The sequence below is a fragment of the Scatophagus argus genome, chromosome 14, assembly GCF_020382885.2.
Source record: "Scatophagus argus isolate fScaArg1 chromosome 14, fScaArg1.pri, whole genome shotgun sequence".
Classification (NCBI taxonomy): Eukaryota; Metazoa; Chordata; class Actinopteri; family Scatophagidae; genus Scatophagus; species Scatophagus argus.
The window spans coordinates 9,798,272-9,810,370 of NC_058506.1; the positions used below are offsets into that span (position 1 = coordinate 9,798,272).

The following is a 12,099-nucleotide window of genomic DNA, read 5'->3' on the forward strand; positions in this document are numbered from 1 at the left end:
AGCAGTATCTATTTAATTCTGTGTAATCAACACTAAGGTTATGGAAACTATGCATTCAGAGAACATCTGAATATATTTTGAAAGTTGAATAACTTGGTGAATGGAAGGTTTACGTTTTCTTGCAGCTGCTGGTTAAGAACATGGCACAGTTCCAGATGTGCTAAATGCCTGTGTGTGCAAATATTACACAAGACTGTAAACACAGTGAGGACTCGGGTCACAGCCTTTCTTACAAGTGCGCGGCTTTTTGGTCTGGTCAGGGGGCAGTGGTTAAAAGCTTTATGATTTTTGATCCGTTTTTGTCCTGATGAGCGGAGAGCATCTGGATGGGTCTCATTAGAGGACCAACTGCCCCAGGCCTTCTGCAACTGGGTGTTTATGGAGGGGGGGACTGGACTAATGAGATCCAAAGAGAACACACTTCCGTCTGAGGAACAGAGGCTGTGCTATGGACACATGTAGAGAAAAATGAAGAGCACAGAACTAATAAACCTCAGCAATGGTCATTTAAGACCCCATTGGGCATATAAGAAACATCACAATCCACATTAATATGAGAGGCAGATGTGAAAGTAGCTTGGTGTGTCTGGCATATACATCTTAACATATTATGTTAAGGCAATTTCCTCCCTACACTACCCATCAATCATATGTATACACAAATAAATATCTAAGATTAACAGTTCTGAAACTGACAATGAGCTGGTGGGAAAAACTCTTGCATTGGGCAACCAAGACTTAATGATATGAGATGAGAAAGAGGAAAAGATGCTGGGGGAGTGAACACTGCCTGAGTGCAAAAGGAAAAATCTATTACTGAGCATGTAAACCCCCTTCTAAAGACCCAGGTGAGGGCAGAGAGCTAGACCACAGTACAAATGCTCACAGTAAATGTGTGATCTTAAGGGGAATCCCCCTGGAGCAAGTGTGGATGATTTCTCACGAGAGTAACTGTAACTCAAGTCCCAGTTTCTCCAAATGTGGTCAAATGCTAGAAAGTGCAAAGTATATGGATACTTTTCAAAGCACAAATGCTTAACTGTGGAAGCTTTCTCAAGTAAATGCATCTAACTGTTTGAGTGTGAGGCAGGGCGTTGCTTAAAAACATGCAAATTTGCACGGCTTGTCTTTCTACACACACATACACCACGTGGTGGTTTATGCAAATCACAATTATCTTAACACAGCTAAATAAGTGGAAGCCACTGCTGCCACACCTGGAGTGAAGTGATTCCAACAAATGGGAAAGGTGTAAGAGGCGTGAACCAGGAAACACAGTGATCATATTACAGTTTCAATAAAGTTTCAATAAGAGACAGATGAGAAGCATAAGTGAACAGAAGCTTACATGGTGCTAAAGGTCTTGACATTTGGGGAAAGGTTCTAAAGCCTGGGAAGGAGCTGAGCCTGGGGGGGATATGGCTGCTACAGCATGTCAAAGAATGTGCACAGCAAGCCCAAGCTTGTCAAACAGAGATGGTATCACTGGTATTCACATGAGAGAACATACGCACACACACACCACCGTAATTATATGACAGCAAGATACAGAATATCTTTAAATACAGAACACAGCAGGATACAGGCAACACCAAAAGTGTTTCTGCTGGCTTGAGGAAATGAGTTATGTCACATTTGTAAGTAAAATGAGGGCCTATCTTTCAGATACACTTTGACTACAGCAGCACTCAAAGATCATCAGAGCATATGGTTTTTGTCACTTGCGTGCGTGTGTGCATGCGTGTGTGTGTGTGTTTTGGTGCCTGCCTGCCTGTTGCTCCCCTCTGCTGGGTTCTTCATGACACTGCAACTTGTTTTCACTATTAACAATGGAGATTTTATCTGTAGTATGTGAAACCAGGAATGTACAGGGTAGTTAAATTAACATTCATGTACTCACAAACACACGCACACACTGAATGTACTAAAACAACTAATAGAGCTATCATAGCTTTCACCTTGCTCACTTTAAGTGGAGTCTCCAACAGGTTAGGCTGGCCAGGCAGATATGCATTCGCCTTTTGGAAGGATGTCAAGACTGTCAAGGGCAGGCGAGTAAGGTAGGTAATAAAGCTACGTTCAGTTCTACTTTTGCATTGTATCAGTAAGATCATTTCCTCATTCGTTCCAAGACCACTGCTTAGGCACACAGCATGGGTTCTCATGTAAAAGGCTCCAGCAAAAAATGCACACTGTCATCCAGAAAAACAGTGAAACGTGGCTACATTTTTTACATTTGCGTAAAGGTTGTTTTTAAAAATAATTATACTGAAAATTTTAGATGTTTGAAGCATTTTCCCCACAACTAGCCCTAAAATCTACTCTCACCACCGCATTCTATCACCGCTTGTTGCTCTTTGGTGAATTCACTATACAGCTGTCTGGCTTTGGCCTCCTTTAAGAAGTATTTTTGTCTTGCCCTATAAAGAGAGAATCATGCCTTTTGGGACAGAAAAGAACAAAGTTTGTTCCTCACTCTACAGTAATTTGATTTGTGCAAATTAACTGACTTTGTCTCTACATTGCATATGTTTCTCAAACTATTTTGCAGCATATTTAAGTTTTCCTCTGAAAAGACTTCACATATGGGCCTACTAATTCTATTTTTAACTGATTACATTGACTCACTGATAAACTTAACACCACCTTGTGCATGTTTCAGCACTTTTAATATTTCCTCTGTGGTTCGGAATACAATATAAAATAATTTAAAAATTTAATGAAAAAACATTTCCAACAAGCTCTCTAGAAAAGGTCCTCTATCATCATCTTAAATGTAATATGTCCTATGCTGTTTGTATACAACAGAAAACACATTTTAATGAGTATGCTCCAACCGTAATATTAATTTGTTTGATGGAGTCCAAACTAATTGCTTAAATTTGCTGACTGTTTCATTGGCTTCCAATTGACAGCGTACTTTTTAAGTTTTCTGATTAACTTGAGTTATCACAACATCATCATACTGTTCGGCTCAGCAGGATTTATTGGACCCTGGACCCTGCAATTGTGCCACTAAATGTACCTAAAGTTTGATAGCTTATTTTGAGGTTATTCTTTCATTCTACAGCTCACTATAATTTTGTGGAACACATACCATTTCTCACCAAACACTAAAATACCCTCAATACTTAAAAAGTGATTTTCTAATGAATTATTTAGGGAATATCGGCATATACTGTAAGACTTGTGGACTGCTACCACCACCTGATGAACCCTGATAACATACATTTGTGGTTGACTAAATGAGTGAGATGACTGAGACTAAATGCTGAATATTGAAAAGCCGCAATATTACAAACACCTGTAAAATAATCCAGTCCAGCACAATGAAACAACTAAAGGTGACCTTCTTGGATTACCACAGAGCTGAATCAACACCTCTCTAACACCACCATCGAAAACTAAATATTAAACAAATTATTTATAAATAAATAAATAAAGTTATAATATTCACAAATGTAGTTCTTGGTGTACTAAATATTCCTGGCAACTCACTGTGCATGTTTCTGAGGCATCTGAGGCATCACGACAGCTAAGGCAAAACTCAAATATCTCAAGTTTCAAATATTATACTTTTGCAAAATTCAGTATTATAGTAAAATGTGAGTAGGAGTGTAAGCTTGTTGTACAGTGTTTCAAACTATGACAAAAGAATAACGTTTCAAACAGAACCAAATGTTTGTCAATCATTATCGCACACCTACACTACACACAGGTGCAGCTTGTAAGCATGTACATTGGTGGAGTATGTAGTGCAGCGTACCTGCAAGAGCCTTGATGCGTGATCGCTCGAAGAGGCGTGCTGAACTGTTCTCATTATCCCAGTCTGTCTCTGCTGCCAGGTCCCAGCGGTTATTGATGTCATTATATTGCTGCTGGATCTCCAAGCTGTCAAAGTCCGTCGGCGAGATGGTGCTCATGGTGTCTAGGCTGGAGGAAAACACATTCAATCTACGGTTCAGACACAAAGACACAAAGACACAAAAGCATCTAAAGTCAGTGCATGCAGAGAAAGGAGGAGACTGTGCGATACCAGAAGCTTCACTAGACTGACCCTTGAAATCTTTGCAAGCGAATATTTTGGAATATTCTACTGTGTCAGCCTCCAGATGATGCACTGTAACATACATCACTCACACTCTCCTCACAGCTGCACTCCAGTTTTATCTGCTTCAATGACAGTCATATTCAAATAGCAGCTTGGACAGTCCAACTGCCACAGTGTGTAATGAGATAAAAACTTTACGATAAGTTAAACAACTGTCATGAATTCATTCCTATAACCCAGGGCAACTGCAGTAATCTTATTTTAACCTAAGTGCTGATGACAGAAACAACCTCGATCTACATCAATTAGATCTTGACTTGCACGTGTGCTAATTTATAAATCTACAAACACACAACATGACAGTTTGAGAAACACAACAAGCAAAACCAATGCTCACATTCAGCAGTACAAACAAAAGCATGCACACACACATACACACACACACTAAGCAAAGCAACAGAAGTTGTTAGTAATGAGGCTACGATAACTTAACAGGAAATGGAATTCGTTGGTCCTTTTACTCAGCATGAACAGTGAAATCCACTTGGAAATGCCTGTCCGTTAAGTGCTATGTAGTCACCAGTCAAAGAAAATGTAAACTATTTCACAACAACAACAACAATAACCATAATCCCTAGACAATCTTATGTTATAACATAAACATACAACATATTTTATTTCAATGCATCAACCAGCTGTGCTTTGGTGCATTTTCTGTACTAGAAATAAAAATGCACCTTCCTAGATGCAACCGCTATTTCACTCGCATGAATGGGCATCTTGGTGCACAAAAACAGAGTGGGGAGCAGTTCATTAATACATTGCTCTATACAGCGCTACTAGCAGTAAAAACAACACGGATTAAAACATTCCCCATTGTTACACTCACTGACTAAATAAGTTATCTGCGTATAACAAAAATCAACACTTCATGAACAAGTAGGTCAGTCCCAACCTCTGTGTTCAACTGGCTCAGTCTGTATCTTACAGACACATTTGAGCCAGAAGCATAAAAACATAGTAACTGAATAATCTGCTATACATCACACCTTAGATGTTTTCTATCAGTAACAGTATTGACTTTTTTAAAAAGACTCTAACTAACTGAATATGATCAGACAGATCCTATCCTTAGTATTATGGACTAATATCTAATGGGGGATCTACATAAAGATTAAGCCCCCCTCACCAGAGACCCATTTACTAACTGGGGTCGTTTGTTTAAGAGCATTGAACAGATTAATAGAGAAGGTTGAGTAGACAGTTTGCTAATACCTGTTAGTTTATCTTTTGTTTTGTCTAGTAGCTGTGGCTGACTTACATGGAGATGATGGAAGGGAGTGTGAGGAAGAGGCATTTCTAGATCTGTCCTTTGATTCAACTCATTCATTTGATGCACTAAAACTGCAGTCTTCACATTTTGGTTATTTAAACTCTCTCCATCATGTCTGGCATAGTAAATTTAGTTTAGATTATGCTATATTACAGTGAGAGGATGGAAGGAAGGGATTCCAGGGAACAAACGAGGTGTTACGCCAGAGGAGATTAAGTAGGCCAGCTAAGCAACACATCACACCTTAATGAGGCAATGCTTTCATTCACTGTTCTTTTCCTTGAGGTGTGATCGAAAAAGACACTTGGCATACAAGACATGTCAGGCTAATGTCAGTACAACTTCTATCAAACCTAGAAATCGATTACAGACAACTGCCAGAACAGATGGCTATGAAAACTGTACACTTCCAGGTTGGGTCCACATATATTTCCTGCATCATTAAGTACAAATAAACATAATAATAGACAGGCAATAGCATCATTTGAGTAGCATCAGAGAGGAGTAATGATTTGGCAATGGTTTAAAGCCTATCTTCAACATAAAATGTTCAACTTGGATATCTCAAACATCCTACTGCAGCACTGTTAGCTATTCTGTCTAAAAACTGTGAGAAGAGAGTTCAGTGACAGTAATTATCTGCAGCTGTATAGCATGGGGGGAACTTAATGTGTCACTGAACCACATTATTAGGCTTTATTGTGCTGTTTTTTTTAAAGATTTATTTGGGCGGGGACCGTTTCGCATTTATTGGATGTTGAGAAGAAACAAGGAGAAAGATGGAGATGAGATGCAACAAAAGGTCCATAGTCACTATATTGCAATAATAGCTTTTTAAGTGTGATTTTATAATCGGGAGAGAGATTTTGTTGAAGCCACGCATAGCTAGTCTGCTATGCAGCACAACAGCTATTTGTACATTAATACCAAACATAAACCTTACCACTTATCCTATTTCACTTTTACAGACTTGGATGTCAAATGTCAGTGATGCCTTCAGACCATCATCCATTGTCCATCATCACCTTGCAACTGTTTAGTCAAACAAGTCACACATATTCTAGCAAAATAAAAAATAAAACAAAAGCTTGGTGAATCCTATTAGTGGCAGATTAAGAAGTGGCTGGGAATAGAAACTAAATGCATGGATTAGAGAAGAAGGCAGAACAACGCCTCCACACTGCCCCCTGATCTGTCACCTCCCTCTCACTGGCACCCCAAGACTTGGCTAATGCCCTGTACCCAATGAGTGTTTGTGTGTACGGGTAGTCAGTATTTTCAGTGTGTTCATACGCATGTTTAATACTCTGTCCCTCATTTATTTGTGGGACATACTCTATAGTACAATAATCACACAGTCAGTTCACAAACATCAGTTTTGACAACTCTCACTCTTTTCAGTTCACAACCACGACATCATGTCAAAATACGCAAAATTAAGCTAATAAATAAATAAAAACAACAGGGCATGCCTACACCTGCAGCTTATTGTAGTGTGGCGCTGCTGATAAACAGCCAAGCATTTAGATTTATACACAGCTTAAATAACCAAAACGTCACGGCATGGAAGCAAGAGCCAGAAGGAGGACACCATCCAGGACCGGCCTGGCAGCAATGAAGTCCATGATAATCTGTCTGTGGGAGGGTGGGGGCTGCAAGAGGGAGGGACCAGTGAGGTCACAAGTGTCTGGCTGTGGCAAATAGAGGGCAATCCTTACGTTGTTGTGGGTAGGAAGAGGCTCGGCTCAGTGTCTGCACTAATCTCTCCTCAGTGGATCAGACACACAATCCCTTGACCTACTATGGTTCAACCTACTGTACTCATCCTTCCGCACACACAACAGTGTGGCACGAAACCACATATACAAGAAGAGCCGACCTATTACACCCCCACCACCAACAACAACAACCCTCTAATACACCAACACACAGAGAGAGCTTCTAAAAGCCACACACACAAATCCACCCACTCAGCATGTAATCATATAGTGTATCAGTATTCAACACACAAAATGGGTCGGTTCAACGCCTACAATCATGCTAGCCTGAGTGAAGTAAAACTGCCTCCCCCATGTCCAGAGAGTAAACCAAATCAGAGACAGAAAAGAAGCCCTAAACTGTACCTTCATTCTCCAAAGATAAAAGGCATAAAGAAGTCTTTTGAGTCCAATTGTCTCCATACACAAACCCTCTATAGACATCAGATGTTAGCCCCAAAGCCACTGTAATGCAACTTCCAATAACACTGCTCATATCAGACAGACACAGGAGGAGGCAGCCAGTCGCACAGATGTGCCACAAAATGGGGTGAAAAAGAGATTCTATGAAAGAAAATCCTCTCAAAGTCTAATTCACAAAACACACAAAAGACACATTAATGTAATGACAGATTTAGTATCTGTCACGTAGCCATCATATATTGATAATATGCCTTTGAAAAATTACTCTCTGAACACACACCAGTGCAATAAAGACAAACAAAAAAATAATACAAAAGAAATAAGATCTGTGGTTACAATTAGCTTATTTGCAATTGTTGCAATTATTTGGCAACATAGCATGGCTGTGTAAACAAAATGAAAAATTAAGTCATATTCAACAATAATATGTCTTCAGTACTGTTGTGAAATATCCTCAAGCTGGGTAACAAGACATGACCTAGATGGCTAACCTTTTCAAATATGACAGTGAAAAGCGGGATATGTAGTTCAAGCGTGCCTGTTCAGGAGAAGAGTGCTTTTGAAAAAGAGAAGCATGAAAGTGGGGCAACGAGGACTGCCTCAAGGCAAAACCCCAGCTTCTGACTGGGCAGACATGCATCAGGCTATGGCTCACAGCAGACTGACACTGGTTAAGAAAGCAGGGCAGAGCCAGCAGCATGACAGGCAGTGCCACCACCTCTTTCTGTCTCCCTCTGTCAACCCTCCTCCCCTCTCAGAGCTGCTTCCCTTTGCCCAGCTGGTCTGTTTGTCAATGCACCCATTAATCAGGGAGAGGGGAAAAGAAAAATAGAGCTACAATCAGTCACCCACAGGGAATTAGGCCTGTGCACATTAGCCAGCCACACTTCCACTGTGCACCAGGGGAACAGGATAGAGACACACATGCGCACACGCACCCATATTCAGCTGCTCCCTGTAATGCCAAACAAAGGAGCCATCAGCCTTGCCATACAATTCCTACCAAAATCCACAGTATGACACTGGTATTCAAAATAAAAAGGATTAAGTTTTAAATATCTTACTAAAAACATATCTTAATGACTCTAAAGCAGTTAAGAACTTCATATATTTTCACAACTTGAATGCGCTCCATCTGAGGAGGTACTACTGTGTTGTCCAAATGAGCCTGCCTGTGATACTCAGATGTGCCTGGAGGGCGGCGAGGCAGGTCCCAAAATGAATCGCACAAAGCCTGCCCCGACAAACTGGCCCCACACAATGGAGGAGTCAGCAGAGAGTTGAGGCCAACCGTTCTAGCCTTTCCTGTTTGCAGACACGAGACAGCCAGAGGCATATATGCATCAGAGGCCCCTCCACAAGCTGCTGATCCTGGCCTGAATGCCCTGCTGAATAGGACAGCAGAGGTCCTTTGTTGACCTGTAGCATCACATTCATCAAACACTGAAGCGACTTCCATGCCCTCCACACATGGACAGTGACAATTTAGTTAGGTTTTACGCTCTGGCCCTATATACAACACAATGGTACATAACAAATGTTTGATTTGAAAAGTGATGATTTATTCTCTTATTTTTTGGAGTGCTAATTTTGTGCTAATAACAGATTTTGTGTATGAGTTAGCCTGAATGCATGATGTTATTGTTAATAGGAAACGGTAACGGTTTCAACAGTAATGAAATAATTCATAATTCATGCACAACATTTACATCTTTCTGTTCAGGCAAGAAATGAGAAAAGCGGGACTTGACAATACATCATATGAAGGTACTACTATATTAATTTTTGGACATTAGAGCTTCTGTTTTGAAAACAATGTCTGCCATACAATACCTGGTCAACTCAGCACTGTATTATGTGAATGAAATTTTAGGAGTAAACCCAGCTCCAGCCCAGGTCATCTTAAATAATGTCAAAGTCACACTTAAACTCTTTTGTTTTTAACTCTGAAGCAGTGCAGCACTGACACATCACAGGTTAGTATGTGAGACAAGCTGTACTTGCTTTTCTTTGAGACACATGAGTAAACAGTAAGTAGGAATAACAAGCTTCGTCCATTCAAAGCATTCGTCTACTAAGTATTTTTAATGCAACAACTTTTATCAAGTTTTGATTCAGAGTTAACTTTGCGGACAAAGCAAGCTGAAGAAAAGGTTCACAGGGGTTGCTGCTCCTGTCCTGATTTTGTCACTTAATGAGTCCTGAGCTTACAGTCTGCTTTTAGGAGCATTCGGCAGGGTGTCACAGTGGAAGCACCAATCTACAGGACTGCCAGAAATCCAAATTAAAAACATCAGTGAATGAAATATTTGTACAAATCAGGCTAATCCACACTGTATTGGTTCATACCACTTTAAAACGCGCAAGCCTGTAACAGCCCAGGAAGCTTTACCTCTTCATGTATAATGTAACATACAGTGCCCCATGCTAGCAATACTACAGTATTCAACATAAGCATGAATATGGACGTATAGGGCTATACAGGAACCCAGAAACCCATACATTTTCACAAACTGTGCTCAAACCATCTGTTGATCCCCTCAAATCCTAATCCAACATTGACAGTCCATGTGCATGTGTGGAGGAGGTGTTTTTAACCTTTGTTATCAGTTTTCTAATTTTAGACCTTTTTAGACCTAGACCTTAAAAATGTGCAAGATATTCTTGCAATAGCTTTATTTCCCCTTAACTTCATGGTGCTTGTCAGCTGATGCAGCATATTAACACCAGAAACACAATGTTTACTTCAACTTAATTTAATTTAATTTGATCTAATATTTTCATTTGGTTGCCATATAACTGTAGAACAAAACAGGAGATATTGGGATAGACTGAGTGATAGCATACACAATTATATCAACAGCTTGTGCTTGGTAGTGAGGGTGTAAAACTGCTGCTGCTTGAAGTGATATTGACTTGTGAGCCTTCCTTTAGCATTTTACAACCTTTGGTGAAAACATCTCTAGTCAAAAATACAGCACTAAGATGCTGTAGTTTCAATAACTGTAATTTCAGAGCAGCAGATCCCAAAAATGTTACACTGACAAACTTAAAACAAAAATAAATGGCAATCTTTGAGTTCAAAGGTAGTTATTTCCCTTGTTTAAGAGTGTCTAAATAACCAAATACTGCCCAGATGAAAATCATAAATGTTGCTTGGTAGAACTCTATATTGAATTGGCAGTGAGATGAGATGTTTCACTTTCAGGTTCCTGAGGGTGTGTGCAACATTTATTTTGTGATACTGTGAAGCCCAAGTGCAACAACAGTTGAGAATTTCGCCTCTGCATGAAAAGTCTATCCCCACAAGAGGCGTTGAGAGTAAAAGTCTATCCAGCAACCTAATCTTTAAAAAACAGTGGAAGTTTTAAATTAAGAGCACTGTAAATATAGCTTTCATAGTACATGAGATGCCACCCTGTAAATACATAAAATTTCAAAGACAAAACACCTTTTCCAGATGGATGTGTTGCTATGTCAGCTCTTGGCTGCTGTGTTGTTTCCCCCTTACTTTTCTTTCACTATTAAAAATAGCTGTTGAGTACACTGCCCTCTACCTGAACCACTGAGCATTTAGTTGTGTTTGGGATTCCAACTCCTGTGTGTTACGCAGTACACTACATTTATCATATGGTAACTCTCTGGTTGTTTTGCATTATTTGTAGAACAGCTGTTTCTAGAGATAACAGGGTATGGCTAGTATGTTGAATACTTGCAAAGAAATATTTTGACTTTTTTAATGTAGATAGAATATTATGGATTGAATCAACATGCTTTCTTTATAATGTAAATGCTATTAAAGCCCAACAACAAAAAGATGCTGTAATATTCCTGCTGGTGATCTATTCTTTAAATTCTGAAAATAAACTGGTATGTCCTGAAAAGTGAAAGTCTCAAATGCATCTCAAAAATGTCAATAATCTAAGAAAACGTTGATCTTAAAAATGCCCTGTAGACTATAGATAGCCTATGAATTTCTCCATTAAAACACAACAGTGCATTAAAGTCTTTTTTTTGCAATGTTGCTGGCTATAACTCATATTAATAAACAAAAGCGACGTGCATTTCATTTTTCCAAAGCTTTGTGTGTACTGTCCAATACTAAAAGCTCTCACACAGCTCACACAGGCTGAGTGCCAAGTGAAAATTGTTTCTTCAACAGTCTATTTAATGGCAGTAGATTTAAAAAAAACACACACACACACACACAACAACCAAACATTTTGACCTCAAGTCAATTTCACTTTCCAGCCTCACAACACAGTGTACAGCAGCACTGCTTTCAGGAGGGAGGTTTACATTTGAAACATGTGACAAGACGAATAAGTGGGGAGAAGAAACACAAAGCAACTACAAATTTTTCATTTACAACATTACAAAATTTTCTACTGTAATGAGCTGCTTGAGTATACAGCACCAAAAACAAAATGCTGTATGAAGAACTGTGCATCTGTAAGCAGCACTAGTTACACAAGGCGTACACTAGGTTAGTGATATGGTTCACTGCAGCACAATGAAAATGTGAATAGCAGGAA

At 39.5% G+C, this 12,099-nt stretch overlaps 1 protein-coding gene across 3 annotated transcripts in view; it reads right to left on the reverse strand.

Moving 5' to 3' along the window:
- LOC124070706 (spectrin beta chain, non-erythrocytic 1) overlaps positions 1-12,099 on the reverse strand; it is a 48,374-nt gene that overhangs the window by 32,829 nt on the left and 3,446 nt on the right. For 2 of the 3 annotated variants that reach the window (XM_046410859.1, XM_046410856.1), the window contains exon 2: positions 3,767-3,933. In XM_046410859.1, the coding sequence (XP_046266815.1) occupies positions 3,767-3,923 (157 nt within the window). In that variant the 5' untranslated portion in view covers positions 3,924-3,933. Of the gene's footprint in view, positions 1-3,766; positions 3,955-12,099 lie in introns of all 3 variants that reach the window. The other variant, XM_046410857.1, reaches the window with a different exon arrangement.